The 20,184-nt window shown below is 42.5% G+C and overlaps 1 protein-coding gene across 1 annotated transcript in view; it reads right to left on the bottom strand.

The window, feature by feature from the left end:
- limk2 (LIM domain kinase 2) overlaps positions 1-20,184 on the bottom strand; it is a 75,254-nt gene that overhangs the window by 26,114 nt on the left and 28,956 nt on the right. The window contains exons 4-9 of the mRNA XM_057831726.1: positions 11,874-11,983; positions 7,349-7,534; positions 7,063-7,168; positions 5,123-5,334; positions 1,941-2,127; positions 1,764-1,850 (exon numbers count right to left, since the gene is read on the bottom strand). Coding sequence (XP_057687709.1) covers positions 1,764-1,850; positions 1,941-2,127; positions 5,123-5,334; positions 7,063-7,168; positions 7,349-7,534; positions 11,874-11,983 — 888 coding nt within the window. The remainder of the gene's footprint in view (positions 1-1,763; positions 1,851-1,940; positions 2,128-5,122; positions 5,335-7,062; positions 7,169-7,348; positions 7,535-11,873; positions 11,984-20,184) is intronic.

Genomic DNA, 20,184 nt, shown 5'->3' with positions numbered 1-20,184 from the left:
TTGAATGTAGATATCCATCTTGTGTCTTATCTTTCCATTCCAACAATTTATTTTACAGAATATATATATAATTTACAGAAATATATGGCATATTTTACAGATGGTTTGAATTGCGATTAATTGTGATTAATTAATTTTTAAGCTGTAATTAACTCGATTAAAATTTTAATCGTTTGACAGCCCTAGTGAAAATGCTTCTTAGCTCTTTGGCTAGTGTAGTGACTGACTACTGAAATACACACACAGTAGTAAAAAAGTTACTTAGCAAAGTAACTGGTGATACCTTTCATGTTTTTTTTTTTTCCATTAAAAAACAAAACAAAAAAAACCCAACATAGTAACCTTTGCTATGTTTGGAGGTCATTTAATGTTGTGAATCAACCGTTAAAGTCAATAAAATTGCTCCCGTTTTTGCATTAGTTCCCTTCTGTCTACTTTCGACATGTGAAAATTTGAAAACTGTTTCCTCCTTTAAAGATAGACTCAAGTCAAGATTTTGCCGATTTAGGAGTATTTTAGATAAAAAGTTGCTTAGGTTCACTCGAGAAGTTTACTGCTCTAAAATGGCGGCTGTTTACAAACGCTACCGAGTCTGTCATTTCGCATGTAGTTCTATATGCATGAGATATCTAGGCGTAGATTGTATGTTGTCGGCTAAGTCAGGTAATATTGGAGCCACCTAGCCTAGCATCGCGTTTGCTACAGCAACACTCTTCCCTCTCAGAGTCTTTTCTCGCGTCATTCAACCAACGCATTGTCTCGTTGCAGAAACGGTGACCAAATCCGAACGGATGAAAAAAAACAAAAACGTAATGCACGAAAAACGTGCAGATTTTGAACGTAACGTATGGCGTACACATTTAAAAATGAGTGCTCACTTATACAAATTACGACGAGAGAGTACAATTTGACAGGTATGAATTATAGTGGACCGTCACAGTAAGGTAGTAGCACTCTGTAGCACGGGACGTCCAACTTCCAACTATCAGTGGTCAGGGCGAAACTATGTGCTTTAGCGAAATCATCTTCGATGGCTTTGCGTGCCATTTCATAAATGTCGGGGATTACGTTGTTGGAGAAATATGTCCGCGAGGGAACAATGTAACACGGGTCAAGCGTTGCAAATAAATTAACGAAGCCCGCCGTGTGTTTTCACCGGCGTCATCTTCGGGGTTGTCCTACCCTGAGAAAGTGATATCTGGGGGTGATGCCGGCTGAGGTGCCGGAGTCATGTTATAAAAGTGTTGCCATTAACATGGGGAACAAGCGCTGAGCAATGCTTGCAATTTTTTTTCTTCAATATTTTCTCTCCCTCCGCATTGACGTACACGGGGAAAGCAAAATGTTGCGACATCGCAGATTTGAAAGAAACCGGTGCTTCCTCAAAATTCGGTCTCTCCACTCCGCTCGCCATAGCTATTTGTTTTCTTTGTTGTTTCACTTCGCTCTTAAGTGAGAGAGGGCGTTACTCGGCTTCTATTACACCTGTGCTTGACAGCGATCGGACATTTACTTGCGGGGCGGGAATTTCTCCACAGCGGTGCTTCACGTCACACACAGGCACACAGAGCTCGATCAATTCATTCCACAAGTGTTCGGAATACATTAGTTGCAAAACCGAAAAGGCGCGGTTCATAAAGGCGTATTGAACCGTACAGGGCAAACCGTACGGTTCGGCTTTGAACCGCAAACCGTTGCACCGCTCGTCGGGACAGGGGAGCATTTTGTCTGTAAGGAAGCGCATGCATCTTTTAGTTGATTACCTCCTTGAGGAAAGTTTTTTGGGTCTCCTCATCACATCGAAGCAGCTCCTTCATCACCATCACCTCTCCAGTGGCTTTATGGGTCACCTGCGAGCCAGAAAACGCAACGGACTACTTATATCTTCATGATATCCACATGGAAGACTCATTTTTTTTCTTAGAGAGATGAGGTGAAACCTTGATAGCCTGTCCAAAGAAGCCTTTCCCTAAAACCTCGCCGTGGATGAGGTCACACGGTCTGAAGATGCGATGAGAACAACTACTGGACGACCTCAAAGATTCCGAGCGTCCGATGTCTCTGGTAATGAAAAGATGCTCTTTGGGGGAATTCGGCCCAGGCGACTTGCAGATGCTGTTACTACGCCTGAATCAGACAACATTAGAGGAGTTCCAAAAAATCCATTATTACATGCATCGCGATTCGACACGTGACGATTCGATTACGATACATAACGGTTCAAAAATGATTATTTTCCCTCATAACTGTATGGCAGCCACTCGTAGCGGAACGAAATTCAAGACACGTCTGCCGCCCGGGCAGCGCTGGGCACCGTCAACGGGCGCACGCATGTTATGATGGATTCTGCCAGTTACAGAGAGAGAGATTTACTCCTTTTTAAAAGACTGGAAAATAAATTTTTGTATGAGACAGGCAGGTACAGAAGCGCGAACCGGTGGTCGCGCTTTTGTGCGCAGGTTATGTTTTAGAGCAGACATGTCCAAAGTCCGGCCCGGGGGCCAAATGCAGCCCGTGGTCAAATTTCATCCGGCTCCCAGCCTCTGTCATAAAATCAATAACGTTTGGCCCGCACACAGACTTAATAAATTGGTCAGCAGTACTGCAACCAGCATATGAAGTAGCTTACACACGAAATGCTGCTCCTCATTTACCCACTAAAAGGCAGCAGCACCTTAACCCTTTATTGCCAAATGTATAACATTTGATACACCTAAAATTTCATGATTTTGAGACTAATTTAGAATTTTTAAAATTTCTTTTTGAAAAAAACAAACAAAAAAAAAAACGATGGATGCTAGTCAACACATGCATTTGCAGGTTCTATGAGAAAAAAAAACATGGTTTAGCATGAGTTATAGATATTAGAGCGCTTATTACACATATTCATTTTGACTTTTCTTTTTACAAATTAGAAAAAATGGTTTCATTAGGACCTTATTTTTCAAATTTTGGGATTCTCTGATAATTGCTTCATGTTGCAGGTATTCAAGGGCTAAGCAACATTCCCCCGTGTGAACTATTACTTCCATTTTCTAAAATGGCGACAATCAACAAAAAAAAAGAAAGTTGACTGTGACAGCCGACACTTCATGGATAGGTGGAAATTGGACTATTTCTTCACTAAAATACGCAACAACTGTGTCTGCCTCATTTGCAAGGAGACAGTCGCTGTTTTTAAAGATTTCAATGTGAGCCGATATTACCAAACAAGACACGCTGACGTGTACGGCAAGATTACAGGGAAGATTCGCAGCGAGAAATTGAAACAACTTGGAGCTAGTTTAATTTCACAGCAGCAGTATTTCGCAAGAGCCCGAGAGTCGAAAGAGAACGCCACAAAGGCTAGTTGTAAGATTGTTGAAATTATTCAATTTAAAAAAATAATAAAGCAAATGTGACACACTGAATGGCTTGCTAAAATTTGCTTAAATATACTGTTCTACGTAAAGGACGTCAGCCAAGGTCGGCCCCCCACATTTTTTACCGCACCAAATCTGGCTCCCTTTGCAAAAAGTTTGGACACCCGTTTTAGCGCAAGAGGGGAAGAGAGATACTTCGTTGCTCCTTGTCTTTTAAATGTCCAGCAGTAGTTTTTAGGCATTTCAATTGAAAAAAGTCCTGAGTGTGTTGCTAAGACCCGTGTGCATCTATAAGAGGTGAGTACATGAACCCTCTTGTACTGTTTAGCCTTTATTGTTGTTGTTTTTGAGATGTTAATAGTTAGCGCTGAGCATTAAGCTAATTAGCTAAATCACTAACATGTATTTCATATGCAGAACGTGTAAAACCATGATTAAGTACAGCGGTAACACTCCAAACATGCAAAATAGTACAGAAATCTGTGAAAACAAAGTATATTGGTTAAAAGAAGTCTTATTTCTAAAGACATTTAGTTTCCAGAAAATGTGTAATTCATTCCACCTATGTAAATTTTATTCTATTGTTGAGAGAAAAAAGTACTCCCTTTAAAATGGTTTATGTTAGAGGTGCACGATAATTATCGGTCTGATAATAGGAATTGTGACGTAATCCCAAAACCTCCAATAACATTATATATTATCGGGCCTATTAATAATATTTTTGGCACGGTGTCGGATTGGGATGTGAGCGTTTGTTTCCACTCCTGTTTTGCCAGTATGCAAATCATTGTTAGCATTCTAGAGGCTGTATTTTTCCTTCAATTATTTATAAACCTTGTTATGGCAATTAGCATGTTTATGTTTACAAGTTCTTGAGAGGCCTTTTGGTTACTGATAGGCTTGCTGTTCTATAATTGCCAGGTTAAGAAAGTTGTTTCATGGACCAAGACGACAAAAGTCTCCTCTCCTGTTGCACCAAATGTTTTATCTGCTGACAAAGCACAATATAGATTGGGTTTGTTTTAGATCAGTGCTCATTGTTCAGGGGAAAACATCGTCAATGATATTGACTGATTGATTGAGATTGACTCAAATTATATTTATTTGAAAAAATAATACGGGCACTTTTTTGAAGTCAAAACTGTTCTTGTCTTTGTTTTGTTTATTATAATAATGTTCATGTCATCATGAAAATTCTGGTTTGGTCAAAGGCAAATCTATGCCGAATCAACCACTAATATTTTTTACCTATAAGTGTTCAAAAACTCAGGTCATTGAAAAATTATATACATATATTAACGGTTATCGTATCGGTATCGGCCTTGAGGAACAGGAAGTTATAAATATCGGTATCAGTGTCAAAAAATGGATATCGTGTACCCCTAGTTTATGTTTTTGCAGTTAGTTGTAAAATAAATAAATAAATCAATCAATAAATAAACAGCTTGAGGGCAGCTTTTGGTTGTATGGGCACGTTTCCATCGTTCCTGTTGAATCATTAGGATATTTTAAATAAATAATGGACATAAATTTGTTTGGCTACTGTATTAATTAGTAATGCACGATGCATCGATAACCGTGATAATTGTGATCATCGTCAATACCGTGATCATCGTTCAATAATCGAATCGTAGCCCCCTGAATCGTAATCGAATCGAATCGTGGGGTGCCTAAGATGGCACACTCCTACACAACCTGGTCAATGACTTCAACGATATCCTAGAGCTGCAAGATAAACGCTTTTTTGGGATAGGACAAACCTCAAAGATCTCCTCTTTAGTGTGCCGTGGTCCACCTGGGTTCTTTCCAGGACCGCATTGGATGGCGAGGAAAGGCGCATGCGGGAAGTTGCCGGTACTCCCAGGACGTTCCTAGACGATTCCAGACAGAGACGGTCCAAACGTTGCCTCACCGGGTCGTACTCTATAAGCAGCTGTAATGTTTGACTGGTGCGATGGATGAGGTCATCCACCTAAAAACGGAAAAAAGATTATTTGAACTGTCATAATAATTTACAGACTAACAAGTCAAAATATGTGTTGGCTTAGCAGTATTAGAAAATTATTGCTTATGGTTGGTGCAAAGACTTAATTTCCTATTGACGTGACACTTCGTTATTCTTTGCGTCACGCCTTATCAGAGGGGGCCCAGCTTCATTTAGTGGGCTGGCCAGCTCTGGAGGATCTTGATCTCCTTTGCATTGAGGAACTTTGAGGTAGAGATTGAAGTATGCGATGGAGCACCATCCTGCTGCAGAATTTGTCCCTTTTTATGGTTAGGAATGTAAGAGTCTCTCAGGGTGCAGACAATTAAAAAACCGTGTGAGATTGGCCAAGGCCCACAGCCTGTCAAAAGGATGGACGCTGGAAAAGTGCCAAAAGGTGGATTTTTCAGATTAATCTTCCATTGAATTACACCACAGTCGCCCCAACTATTGCAGGAGACCTACTGGAGCCCGCATGGATCAGAGATTCACTCAAAAAACAGTGAAGTTTGGTAGTTACATCATTACCAAAATCATGGTCTGGGTTTACATCCAGTATGGGGGTGTGCGAGAGATCTGCAGAGTGAAAGGCAACATAAATAGTCTGAAATATCAACAAATCTTAGCTGCCTCTTACATTCCAAAAATGCTGCAGCAGGATGGTGCTCCATCGCATACTTCAATCTCTTCCTCAAAGTTCCTCAAGGCAAAGAAGATCAAGATCCTCCACGACTGGCCAGCCCAGTCACCAGACATGAACAGGATGAGAGAGGAAGCATGGAAGACGAAATCCGAGAATGTTGATAAACTCTGGGAGGCATGCAAGACTGCTTTCTTTGATGTTCCTGATGACTTCATCAATAAATTGTATGAATCCTTGCCGAAGCCCAGGGAACTCATACAAAATATTAAATTTGGATCTCACAGCACCACTACTTAATTTGCTTATGTTATGCAACATATTTTTGTATTTAAAGTACATTTTTTGTTCAATTTTCACACTACTTTCTGAAGGCGACAAAATTTTTGTCTTGCCAAAATTTGACCTTTATGTCTTCATTAAATGATACATCTTTTTTCAGTGAAACAAATATATTTTTGTACATTCAACATCATTTGGGAGGGTCTTAGCTTTCATATGAGCCATTTCTAAAATTGAAAAATTAAAAGTCAGGTTCTTAGCAATTGTTTCTACAAAATGGATAAGCGACAAAACTTTTGTCAGGGACTGAGGGCATTTTTAGTAAAATGGAATGTGCCTTCTTGTGCCGTGTGACCTTGTAATACAGGAATAATTAAAAAACAAACTGTCTGAGTCAACAGAGTCCAATCTTCCTAAAAGCAGAATCCTTTATGTCCTTAGATTTGTCATGTTATTAGATATTTCAAGTGTGTATGTAGTTGGCTGCTAAGAATCTAAACAATGAGAATTGGAAAGAGTGGTCCGTACGATCATTGAAAGATATGGTTTCATATGTTATGATAATAATGTGAGCGTAAGGCTGTGTGCCAAAATCGTGCAATAGTGCATTGTTCATCCTCTCCCTTTTGAAGATGCATTAATAATGGTGGAATGATCAGAATGGCAAAAATCCAACGTGCAGTTTATGCACAAAAAGAGCTTTGAGAATTTCTGTGGTGGTAAGATAAGAAAACTAATTAAAATTGGGTCTCTGATATGTTTTTTGGGGGGTCAGGAAGATTGTGTAAAGTCACCTCTTCCTCCAGCAGTGTCCCCACTGGAACACCATTGATCTCAAGGATGCGGTCTCCAACGTGGATGGCATTCCGCACCTCAGGGCTAATGAGCATCCCTCTGACCCTGGTGGTGGTAACACAAAACCATGCACGGTGTCAGCACAACAGGAACACATGTACTGATGTTAATGACTGTCACCTGAGCCTAATGGTAACAAAACTCCATGTATAATCACAACCGGGACACGTGTTCATCCTCAAGTAGTACCAAGGCAATGATAAAAAAAAAAAAAGTGTCACTCACTCTTTGACTTGGACACTCGCGGAGCCGTTGACGTCCCGCAGCGCCGAAACAGAAAAGCCCCTCTTGCCGTTGGCCGCTGAGGGCATTGAGATGAGCATCACCGTGTGTGGGTGGGAATCCAGGACAGAGTCGTGCGAGCGCTTTTCCAACATTGGCGTGAGGATCACCTGCTTGTAGCACTTCCCGCTGCGTACAAAAGCAAGAGTGGGTGAGATCACATGCGCCGACAGGCTTCTGTTTTAAGTCGCAGCTCTTAAGGGAGCGGCGCTGAGAGTGTCATGGAAAATTAACGTGGCCTTTGAACTGAATCCATTGTTCGTGAAACACAATGAGATTATGAAATATTGTGGCACAATCAAAATTTAATTCTACTCCTGATGAAGGAGAAACTTTCCTCACACTTAGAAAAGTGGAAGTGATCTATGGACGATGTTCATTAAAACACATTCTAGCTGTACGGCTAAAGCTTCATTCCAGAATTGGCAGACATATTATGTCGTACACTTCATATTAAAATATGCTTTTATGGGTAAATTTACATCCGGAGACCTAATAAATAACAATAATAAAAGAATGCTTGAGAGGTCATGCCCACAACAACAACATGAACGTAACCCTGAGATGAGATTTTAATACTCTACTAAAAATCAGATTTCCAAACAAAAAGAGCAGAGCAAATTATTGTCCGCTATTCTACGTGACATATTTTTGTCAAAATAGTTAGCTTTCGTGCTGCAACGATTAATCGATTAACTCGAGAAATTCGATTAGAAAAAAGATTAGAATTAAATTTTGCTGCTTTGCGTATTCATTTCATTAAAGTGGCGTTTGTTTTGAAAGCGTTTGCATTTAGTTTTATTGATTTGGGTGGTAACACTGCCCTCTAGTGGCAACAGTGAATATGGATATAACATTTCACTTGGCTGAATCCATCTGCTCCCTGTTAAGACCAAGATGAGTTAAGTTTTTGTTTGAGCTAATGTTTTTTTAATGCATTCGTAATTTCGTTTATACAGTGTATCACAAAAGTGAGTACACCCCTCGCATTTCTGCAGATATTTAAGTATCTTTTCATGGGACAACACTGACAAAATGACACAATGAAAAGTTGACTGTGTGCAGCTTATATAGTAGAGTTAATTTTTTTCCCCCTCAAAATAACTCAAAATATAGCCATTCACGTCTAAACCCCTGGCAACAAAAGTGAGTACACCCCTTAGAAACTACAGTTTTCCGAAATTTACAGGTTCGCGGTGAATCAGTAACAGGCACACTTTTGCTCAATAGATGATGTTTATTGATTAGAAAATGCAGAATAAATGAGATTTATTGATTACAATCCCACAAAAGCAAGCAAACATATCAAAAACACGCAAACAAATGCTAACGCGATGCTAGATTTGAGTTTGTCAATCTCAGAATCCCCGCGTTACGTTACGGCACAACTAGTTGTCCCTTAGAAATGAAAATCGCTTACCGTGACAAACGAGTGGAAAGCCAACAACACTCCAGTAAAGCGTCAAAAGGACAAAAGCCAGGCGATCCGTACGTGACCCGCTGGTGGACCTCACGGGTCGCCCGGAAATGTCCGGTTTTGTAAGGACGCACCCCTCGGAGGCGGAGAGGCCAACTTCCACTAGTTGTGCTGTAACGTAACCCGGGGATTCTGAGATTGACAAACTCAAATCTAGCATCAAGTTACCATTTGTTTGCCTGTTTTTGATATCTGTTTGCTTGCTTTTGTGGGATTATAATCAATAAATCTCATTTATTCTGCATTTTCTAATCAATAAACATCGTCTATTGAGCAAAAGTGTGCCTGTTACTGATTCACCGCGAACCTGGAAATTTCGGAAAACAACTACTTACATCTCAAAATGTCCAAATTGAGTACTGCTTGTCATTTTCCCTCCAAAATGTCATGGGACTCGTTACAGGAGTGCTCTCAGCATTGCTGCAGAGATTGTAGAGGTGGGGGGATCAGCCTGTTAGCGCTCAGACCATACGCCGCACTCTACATCAAATTGGTGTGCATGGCTGTCACCCCAGGAGGAAGCCTCTTCTGAAGACGGTACACAAGAAAGCCCGCTTACCAGGCTGACCCCCCACCTTTTCAGAGGTAAAAAAGAACCCTAGAGTGTCTGCTAAAGACTTACAGAAATCACTGGCACAGTCCAATACCTCTGTGCACACATCAACAACACGTAAAACAATGGCCAAGAATGGTGTTCATGGGAAGACTCCGCGGAGGAAGCCACTGCTGTCCAAAAAATAATACTGTTGATCGTTTAATGTTCGCAAAAAGGCACTTGGACACTCCACAGAAGTTTTGGCAAAATATTTTGTGGACTTATGAAACCCAAGCTGAATTTGGGAGTTACACACAACATCACGTGTGGAGGAAAAATGGAACAGCTCATCAACATCAGCACCTCATCCCCACCATGAAGCATGGTTAGGGAGCATCATGATTTGGGGCTGTTTTGCTGCCTCGGGGCTTGGACAACTTGCAATCATTAAAGGAAGAATGAATTCAAAAGTTTATCAGGATGTTTTGCAAGAAAACCCGAGGCCGTCTGTCAGACAGTTGAAGCTAAAAAGAGGATGGATGCAGCAACAAAACAATGATCCAAAACACAGAAGTAAACCAACTTCAGAATGGTTTCAGAAGAACAAAATACATGTTCTGGAGTGGCCAAGTCAAAGTCCAGACTTGAACTCCATTGAGATTCTGTGGCATTACCTAAAGACAGCGATTCATCCCAGACATCCCAGGAATCTGACTGAATAATAGCAGTTTTGTAGAGAAGACTGGGCCAAGATTAGTCCTGATCAATGTACCAGACTGATCTGCAGCAACAGGTCTCGTTGAAGTTATTGCTGCCAAAGGGGCGGGGGGATTACAAAATATTAATTGTGATGGTTGACTTACTCATTTTTCATCCTTCTGTCATTGTTTGCATGCTGTCCTGATTAATATATACACCGTATTGGCCCGAATATAAGACGGCCCTGATTATAAGACGACCCCTCTTTTTTAAGACTCAAGTTTGAAAAAAAGACTTTTTGAACACCAAATTAATTTTTATACAGAAAATAATTACAGTACATCTGAAGCAAATGACTATAATAATATATTTGAGAGAAAAAGCATGTCATTTGCCTCATTCAAATCTTAATATCTGAACATGTAATATGTAAACTAAAATGCAAACACATTTGTAAATGAATGGCTTCTGGTTTTTGAAATGTAAATATACCAATCTATTTTAATCAAACAAAAAAATTGCAATAACTGCATTAACCATCAAAGTGAAGTATAACTGTAACTATAATCTTCAAACAAATCTGAATAAGGAAAAACATTGCAATAAAATAATGCAAACTGGTTAAACTTCAGAGTAGCTGAGATCTGTCATGACTAGTGCTGCAACGATTAATCGATTAACTCGAGTATTTGATTAGAAAGAAAATATTCGAATTAAATTTTGTTGCCTCGAGTATTCGTTGAATTAAAGTGGCGTAATGTTTTATTTTGAAAGTGTTTACATTTAGTTTATTGATTCGGGTGGATACATTGCCCTCTGGTCTGCCTCATTTCACATGGCTGAATCCAACTGCTCCCTGTTAAGACCAACGTAAGCTAAGTTTTTCTTTGGGCTAATGTTTTTTAATGCATTCGTAATTTAGTTTATATGTATATTTAGCTGTTTTTTGTTTTTGTTAAGAGTATTGGAAAAAAAAGTTAGCATTTTATAGCATTTAAGCTAGCGGACTTTTGCCCTGTAAGTTAGCCAATAGTTTTTTTTGCTGTACATAGATCCTCATTTATTTATTTTTAATTCCGTTTGAGGCTCAGCTCAGGTATTTTAATTTTTAACGTTCCTTTTCCGATTACTCCATTATTCGAACGAACTAGTTCATCGATTAATCGACTACTAAAATAATCGATAGCTGCAGCCCTAGTCATGACAGAACATCACTTCAATGATATCTGGCGCCATCTAGCGTCGTAAATAGGTATCATGTCTAGACCGTGAATATAAGACGACCCCCACTTTTTAAGTCTTATTTCAATGCAAAAAAACACTGTCTTATATTCGGGCCAATACGGTAAAACCTATAAATGTTTGAGTGGTTTTAGTTAAAGCAGACAGTTTTTTCATCTGTGTGATTTTGACAAAGATCAAATCACATTTGATGGTGATTTTATGCAGAAATGTTAGACATTCCAAAAGGTTCAGATACTTTTTCTTACCATTGTAATTTGGATACATATCACGAATATTGGGAAAAAATAAAATAATTATAGTAATAACGTAATGCAAAATTCTAGAATAGGACAAGCATCCCATAAATGTTTTCGTTTCATTCTTTTTACTATATACCAGCCTTCATAGGACTCAAAACCAAAATCCATCCATCCATCCATCCATCCATCCATCCATCAATCTTCTCCTGCTATGCATAATTTTAAACTAACCTCTCAGTATGATATAGAGCAATTGGCCACCCTGTGACTTACCAGTATAGTTTGGAGCGCTCCACTAAGGCATAGGTATCCTGGTCTTCAATCACCACTTTGCAGCTGAGACACACAAAGCACTCAGGATGATATTTGTGTTCTCCGGCCACCTGCAATCACAATGTTGATTGTTGAATTCCCTGTCGCATAGTTTCTTTCCCCCCTCCTGATAAAAGTAGGTGTGTTGGTCTTGACATAGCCAGGAACAACACCTGCTTCGCTCTCAGCCTGTCTGGAATCCGATATGATGTCACCTACACGTGAGCAACTGAGACGCTCCTCGCTTTCAACCCCTGAAAGCGATCAGTCACATGTACGATCTTGTTAACAATGATATCTTTCCGGAGTAGAGGCTGTGCACCTTGGGTGTTTTTGGTTCTCGTGCAAGATGAGCCAATGCATCTGTGTTCACTTTAAAAGAATGATAATCAAATACCTGAGCAAGAGAGGTATTGCTTTCATGTCTAAAGCCTGAGTTATACTCCTGCGTTGCGGTGACGGCGTAGCGACTACGGCGTCATTCGACATTCGATAGTTCTGCGGTGAGGGAACGCGTTGCTCTGTAATTCACCGCCAAGCCACTAGAGGGATGTGGCGTTATGGGGCATGCTTGTTTACTTCCGCTAGTCGGAGAAAAATAAACAATGCAATATGGAACTCTTGAAAGTAAATATTCTGCTCATCAACACTGAATAAATATTGAACATACAAATGTTGAGGGGCAGGCTACGCAGAAGACGGTTTCGAGGCGGTCTGGCCGACTTTTGATGCCGCACAGAGTTTTAGACTCAGGTGGAGAGAGCTAGCTGTGGCGGCTAGCTTCAAACTGGCGTCGAGCACTGCGTTCAAGGTCTGCAAAGCCCTCCAGCCCGATTTGTTTGCCGTGTCCTACAACCAGCCAGTGGGAAGCCATAGCAGATTTCTGGCGTCTAGCGAACTTCCCAAACTGCGTTGGGAGGCTTGATTTTAAGGTTATCATAAAAAGCACCGAGGCACTCTCAATCAGTGATGATGTATCGTGTGGGTGAACTGTCTGTTATTGAAAATTAAAGATCAAAACAACTCTTGACACCAAATCTGTGCTTTATTCTTTATATACTTGAAGTGTGACACGTAAATAAGTCACAGACTCACAGCAAACATATGTACACAGTAAATGATGAAGTGCACCAACCAAAAATACGACATAAAGTGATAAAAAGTTGGCAGTTTTTGGCCGACTGGGTCACCGCTTCGTGTGGCCACTCGATTCCGACCACCCACGTCTCAGTGGTTCTTCCATTCATTTATTTTTTCGATCGCCGACCTTGCCATTTGGCAATCACAATAATAATTTCTTGACGAGACTTGCTCTTCAATGATACTCCCGTCGGCTTGGTCCATTTTTGCGTGTAGAAAACAATGTTTGATTCTATTGTACAATGGCGGTGTTTTCGCGGTAAACCGGAAACAACAGTCTGAGCGGACCAATCACAGTCCGTTTTCGCTACGTCATACGCGTCTACGCGACGCGAAGGTTACAAAAATCGAGAGGTGCGCGTCAGGCTACGGCGTAGGGTCGTAACTCGATTCTTCCTTGACGGCGTAGGTCTGACGCGGAAGTATAACTCAGGCTTAAATATGAAATAGGGTTACTTAACTGTTATGTTAGGAGAAAGTTTATAGCTAAATTTGAACAAAACAAAGCAACGTCCACTACCTAGAGAACCTACAGTGGGGCAAATAAGTATTAAACCAACCACTAATTGTGCAAGTTCTCCCACTTGAAAATGTTAGCGAGGCCTGTAATTGTCAACATGGGTAAACCTCAACCATGAGAGACAGAATGTGAAAAAAAAAAAAAAAAAACCAGAAAATCACATGGTTTGATTTTTAAAGAATTTATTTGCAAATCATGGTGGAAAATAAATATTTGGTCAATACCAAAAGTTCATGTCAATACTTTGTTATGTACCCTTTGTTGGCAATAACGGAGGCAAAACGTTTTCTGTAACTCTTCACAAGCTTTTCACACACTGTTGCTGGTATTTTGGCCCATTCCTCCATCTAGATCTCCTCTAGAGCAGTGATCTTTTTGGGCTGTCGTTGGGTAACATGGACTTTCAACTCCCTCCACATATTTTCTATGGGGTTGAGATCTGGAGACTGGCTAGGCCACTCCAGGACCTCCAAATGCTTCTTACCCAGCCACTCCTTTGTTGCCCTGGCTGTGTGTTTGGGATCACTGTCATGACGAAAGACCCAACCATGTCCCCTTGCTAATGGAAGGACATTTTCACTCAAAATCTCTCGATACATGGCCCCATTCATTCATTCCTTTACACAGATCAGTCGTGCTGGTCCCTTTGCAGAAAAACAGCCCCAAAGCATGATGTTTCCACCTCCATGCTTCACAGTGGGTATGGTGTTCTTCGGATGCAATTCAGTATTCTTTCTCCTCCAAACACAAGAACCTGTGTTTCTACCAAAAAGTTCTATTTTGGTTTCATCTGACCATAACACATTCTCCCAGTCCTCTTCTGGATCATCCAAATGCTCTCTAGCGAACCGCAGACGGGCCTGGACGTGTACTTTCTTCAGCAGGGGGACAAGTCTGGCAGTGCAGGATTTGAGTCCCTGGCGGTGCACTGTGTTACTGACAGTAGCCTTTGTTACTGTGGTCCCAGCTCTCTGTAGGCCATTCACTAGGTCCCCCCATGTAGTTCTGGGATTCTTGCTCACCCTTCTTGTTATCATTTTGACGCCACGGGGTGAGATCTTGCATGGAGCCCCAGATCGAGGGAGATTATCAGTGGACTTGTATGTCTTCCATTTTCTAATAATTGCTCCCACATTTGATTTCTTTACACCAAGCTTTTTACCTATTGCAGATTGAGTCTTCCCAGCCTGGTGCAGGTCTACAATTTTGTCTCTGGTGTCCTTCGACAGCTCTTTGGTCTTGGCCATAGTGGAGTTTGGAGTGTGACTGACTTAGGTTGTGGACATTATCTTATACCGATAATGAGTTAAAACAGGTGCCATTAATACAGATAACGAGTGGAGCCTCAGACCTCGTTAGAAGAAGTTTGACCTCTTTGACAGCCAGAAATCTTGCTTGTTTGTAGGTGACCAAATACTTATTTCCGATGGGGTTGAAAATCTGACAGAACACCGGGCACACGAAGAGGGCAATAAGCCGAGGTGAATCGCACTCCCGGCGGGCACACGAATGACCGAAGGGGGTGTGCGACAAGCCGCCAGTCGTCGGCAGAGTGGCATTCTCAGTGGACAATCAGCCACAAAATGTAGGCCACTTCCGTATTAAAACATGTGCCATGATCCCAGTATTTGACATAATACAAAATACCATGTTAACTCACTTCCTCGTAAGTCCAGTGGTCCCACAGTAGTAGGGCTTGTTTTGGCCAATATGCGCGGTGAATGGGAACCTTTTGAAACTCAAAAAGGCTCACACGCCTCTCCCTGGTGCAGCAACAATTTTCTGCAGCCGTTTGGCTGGCTGGCGTGATGCAAAAACGAATTAATCCGTCTGTATGCTATAAAGCAATGCTGTATTGTGAGATGCTGACCCAGGTGACGTCACATTCGCATTCGTCCTAAACCCAAGACTGAATGAATTCACTCATTTTAATGGCGCGGGATTCAAAAATAAATACATAAAACGATAGCTTCTACAGCTGCCCCGACTAGTCGACGTTGTCGACGTCATCGATGACGTAAATGCGTCGACGGGCAAAACATAACGCTGACGGGTATAATGACGGGTTAAAAAAAAAAAAAAAACATGCGGATAAAGTTTACAATGGCGGGTGCTCGCGATACAAGCGGTTGTTACTGGCACCCCCAAGGGGTTCGCTGTTATTTCAATGTGACCAGCGTTGTCAGATTGAGCAAAGAGGAAGAAAGTGGGCAAGCGAGCGAGAGAGAGGGAGCGAGATCGGTGAGTTGTAAAAGTGTGCGGGTAGCACCGAGTTGAGTGGCTTCACCCCCTACGTTTTTGTTTTGGTCAATAAAAGTGTCCGTAAAGAGCCATCCGACGCCTCTCGGTTTTTTTATGCACGCCGCCGCCTTCCTGAGGAGGAAATCGGACGAACCCAGACGAACCGTCGACAACGAGCCAAGTGAATCGCCGGTGAGGAGTTGAAAACACCGCCAATTTCCAAAAAGGGCAGAGTTGGTAACACGTGAAAGCGACATAAAGCCAAAAAAGCGGACCAGAATAGCCAGAGCCTGGAATTATTTCAAGGAAAATATGGAGGGTGCCACTTTGTGTAGTCTTTGCTAAGCTGAGCTCGCATACCATGGTAGCACGTCGGCTATGAACTAACACTTGAAGTGCCGTCACCCAAGTGTAATTTTCGAAGACAACAAGAAACAACAAGCTAGCGGACTGTAAGTCCATACAACTTTCTAACGATTTTTTTAATGGAAGTTGCTGTTATGTGCGTCGTATCAACGTGCATTTTTATTTAATAAAATAATTAATTTAATTATATATTTTTAAAGAATATTATTAAATTTATTAGCATCATGGAAGCTCCCACTTGGGGAAAATATATGCATACTGTATATCCTGTATATACACAACATTATAAAAATATATATGGAAACACCACTGGCCTGCTTACTGTAATCCATGACTGCACTAATGTTAGTTATTTAATATTATAAAGTTTTACATATCGTAGTTTACTATAAAATTAATACTACCATAATTTCTGGACTATAAGGCGCACCCGACTAAGCCGCAGCCCACCAAATTTGACACAAAAACAACATTTGTTCACAGATAAGCCGCACTGGACTATAAGCCGCACCACTCCTCATTGTATTATGGAATATTTACACCAAAAGATAGTAACCGGTAACACTTTATTTGACAGCGGCACCGTAAGACTGTCATAAGACCAAATGAACCACCATGAAGCTTTGAACCAATGGGCTGAAAAGCTTCATTGCTTTGAGAAGCTTAATTTGCCCATCACTGCTCCACCTGCTGTCAGCACTGTTGTCGTCCAACATGCCTCCTAGCATGCATTGCAGCACTACAGATGTAAATAACAATCAAAATTCATGTTCTCTGCAAATTATTTCTTCAGTTACTGTTTCAGTTATTGCTAGAGATGGTATTTGGTAACTCTTTATTTGAAAGTGGCCCCATAAAACTGTCATTAGACAATCATAATTATGACATGACACTGTTATGACAATTAACGAATGCTTATACCAGATGTCATTTAGTGTTATCCGGCAAATTATCTCACTTTTGAATGGATGTAAAAGATCCGAGCTGAAGATAAATGGAGATAGTGACATAGTTTGCCGGATGACACTTAATGACATCTGTCATAAGCATTCAGTAATGCCCATGATAGTGTGATGTCATAATTATGACGGTCATAAGATGAAATGAACCACCATTGCTTCAAGAAGCTTCATTTGGACATCACTGCTCCCTTGGAGAGACAGTCAACCTCTGCTGCCACCTGCTGTCAAAACTGTTGTTGTCCAACATGCCTCCTAGCATGCATTGCAGCGCTACAGATGTAAATAACAATCAAAATTCATGTTATGTGCCAATTATTTCTTCAGTTGCTGTTCAGTTGTTTCATTAATTGCTATTTATGGTATTTGGTAACATTTATTTGACAGTCATGCCATAAGACTGTCATAATTATGACATGACATTGCCATGAGGATTAATGAATCCTTATGACAGATGTCATTTTGTGTCATTGGCAAATTATCTCACTTTTGAATAGATTTAAAAGATCCGAGCTGGACATAAATGGAGTTAGTGACATAGTTTGCCGGATGACAATGACATCTGTCATAAGCATTCATTAATGCCCTTGATAGTGTTATAATTATGACGGTCTTATGACGCCGCTCTTAAATAAAGTGTTACCTATTAAACCAAATAAATCAACAAATAAGCCGCGCTGGATTATAAACCGCAGGATACTGAGGGAGGGAAAAAAGTAGCGGCTTATAGTCCCGAATTTACGGTATATATTTAATTTTTGTTACTGTGAGTATGTGTGCCTTTCATTCAAAATAATTGTGGTAATATTTCAGTGTGCCCTCTACTTTATCTATTTTCAGGTTAAAACAAACAAAAGTTGAACAGTTTTTCCCATACCCCCAAAAATGCGGCATGCACACCAGAAAAAACATCTCAACTCACACAAAGTATTCTGAAAATGGTTGTCCGGGACATTGCAATTCATTTTAACATTTAGAAATATATAGACAATGACATACCACAAAAAGAGTAAGAATTGTTTTGACTCCTGTTAAAGAGGTGGCAGCAGCCAAAGGCGGGGGGGCCTTGGCGGTCCGACCCCCAGCTGCTGAAGCTAACTCTTGGGACATGGAATGTCACCTCTCTGGCAGGGAAGGAGCCTGAGCTGGTGTGTGAGGCAGAGAAGTTCCGACTAGATATAGTCGGACTCTCCTCCACACACAGCTTGGGTTCTGGTACCAATCCTCTCGAGAGGGGTTGGACTTTCTTCCACTCTGGAGTTGCCCATGGTGAGAGGCGCCGGGCAGGTGTGGGCATACTTATTGCCCCCCGGCTTGGCGCCTGTACATTGGGGTTTACCCCGGTAGACGAGAGGGTAGCCTCCCTCCGCCTTCGGGTGGGGGGACGGGTTCTAACTGTTGTTTGTGCTTATGCACCGAACAGCAGTTCAGAATACCCACCCTTTTTGGAGTCCTTGGAGGGTGTGCTAGAGAGCGCCCCCTCTGGGGACTCCCTCGTTCTACTGGGGGACTTCAACGCTCACGTGGGCAATGACAGTGAGACCTGGAGGGGCGTGATTGGGAGGAACGGCCCCCCCGATCAGAACCCGAGTGGTGTTCTGTTATTGGACTTCTGTGCTCGTCACGGTTTGTCTATAACGAACACCATGTTCAAACATAGGGGTGTCCATATGTGCACTTGGCACCAGGACACCCTAGGCCGCAGTTCGATGATCGACTTCGTAATCGTGTCATCGGACTTGCGGCCGCATGTTTTGGACACTCGGGTGAAGAGAGGGGCGGAGCTGTCAACTGATCACCACCTGGTGGTGTGTTGGCTCCGATGGCGGGGGAAGATGCTGGCCAGACCTGGCAGGCCCAAACGTATTGTGAGGGTCTGCTGGGAACGTCTGGCAGAATCCCCTGTCAGAAAGAGTTTCAACACCCACCTCCGGCAGAACTTCTCCCTTGTCCCGGGGGAGGTGGGGGACATTGAGTCCGAGTGGGCCATGTTCCGCACCTCCATTGTTGAGGCGGCCGATCAGAGCTGTGGCCGTAAGGTGGTTGGTGCCTGTCGTGGCGGCAATCCCCGAACCCGCTGGTGGACACCAGCCGTAAGGGATGCCGTCAAGCTGAAGAAGGAGGCCTATCGGGCCTTTTTGGCCTGTGGGACTCCGGAGGCAGCTGACAGGTACCGGCTGGCCAAGCGGACTGCGGCTTCGGCGGTCGCCGAGGCAAAAACCCGGACATGGGAGGAGTTCGGCGAGGCCATGGAAAACGACTTCCGGACGGCTTCGAGGAAATTCTGGTCCACCATCCGGCGCCTGAGGAGGGGAAAGCAGTGCACCATTAACACTGTGTATAGTGAAGATGGTGTACTGCTGACCTCGACTCGGGACGTCGTGAGCCGGTGGGGAGAATACTTCGAGGCCCTCCTCAATTCCACCGACACGCCTCCCTTTGAGGAAGCAGAGTCTGGGGACTCCGTGGTGGGCTCTTCGATCTCTGGGGTTGAAGTCACTGAGGCGGTTGGAAAGCTCCGCGGTGGCAAGGCCCGGGGGTAGAGGAGATCCGCCCGGAGTTCCTGAAGGCTCTGGATGTTGTAGGGGTGTCGTGGCTGACACGTCTCTACAACATCGCGTGGACATCGGGGACAGTGCCTCTGGATTGGCAGACCGGGGTGGTGGTCCCCCTTTTTAAGAAGGGGGACCGGAGGGTGTGTTCCAATTATAAAGGGATCACACTCCTCAGCCTCCCTGGTAAAGTCTATTCAGGGGTGCTGGAGAGGAGAGTCCGCCGAGAAGTCGAATCTCGGATTCATGAGGAGCAGTGTGGTTTTCGTCCCGGCCGTGGAACAGTGGACCAGCTCTACACCCTCGGCAGGGTCCTCGAGGGTGCATGGGAGTTCGCCCGATCAGTCTACATGTGTTTTGTGGATCTGGAGAAGGCGTTCGACCGTGTGGCTCGGAGAGTCCTGTGGGGGGTGCTCCGGGAGTACGGGGTACCGAGCCCCTTGGTAAGGGCTGTTCGGTCCCTGTACGACCGGTGTCAGAGTTTGGTCCGCATT

The sequence above is a fragment of the Corythoichthys intestinalis genome, chromosome 3 (genome assembly GCF_030265065.1).
Source record: "Corythoichthys intestinalis isolate RoL2023-P3 chromosome 3, ASM3026506v1, whole genome shotgun sequence".
NCBI lineage: Eukaryota > Metazoa > Chordata > Actinopteri > Syngnathiformes > Syngnathidae > Corythoichthys > Corythoichthys intestinalis.
This window is presented reverse-complemented; position numbering and strand designations above follow the sequence as displayed.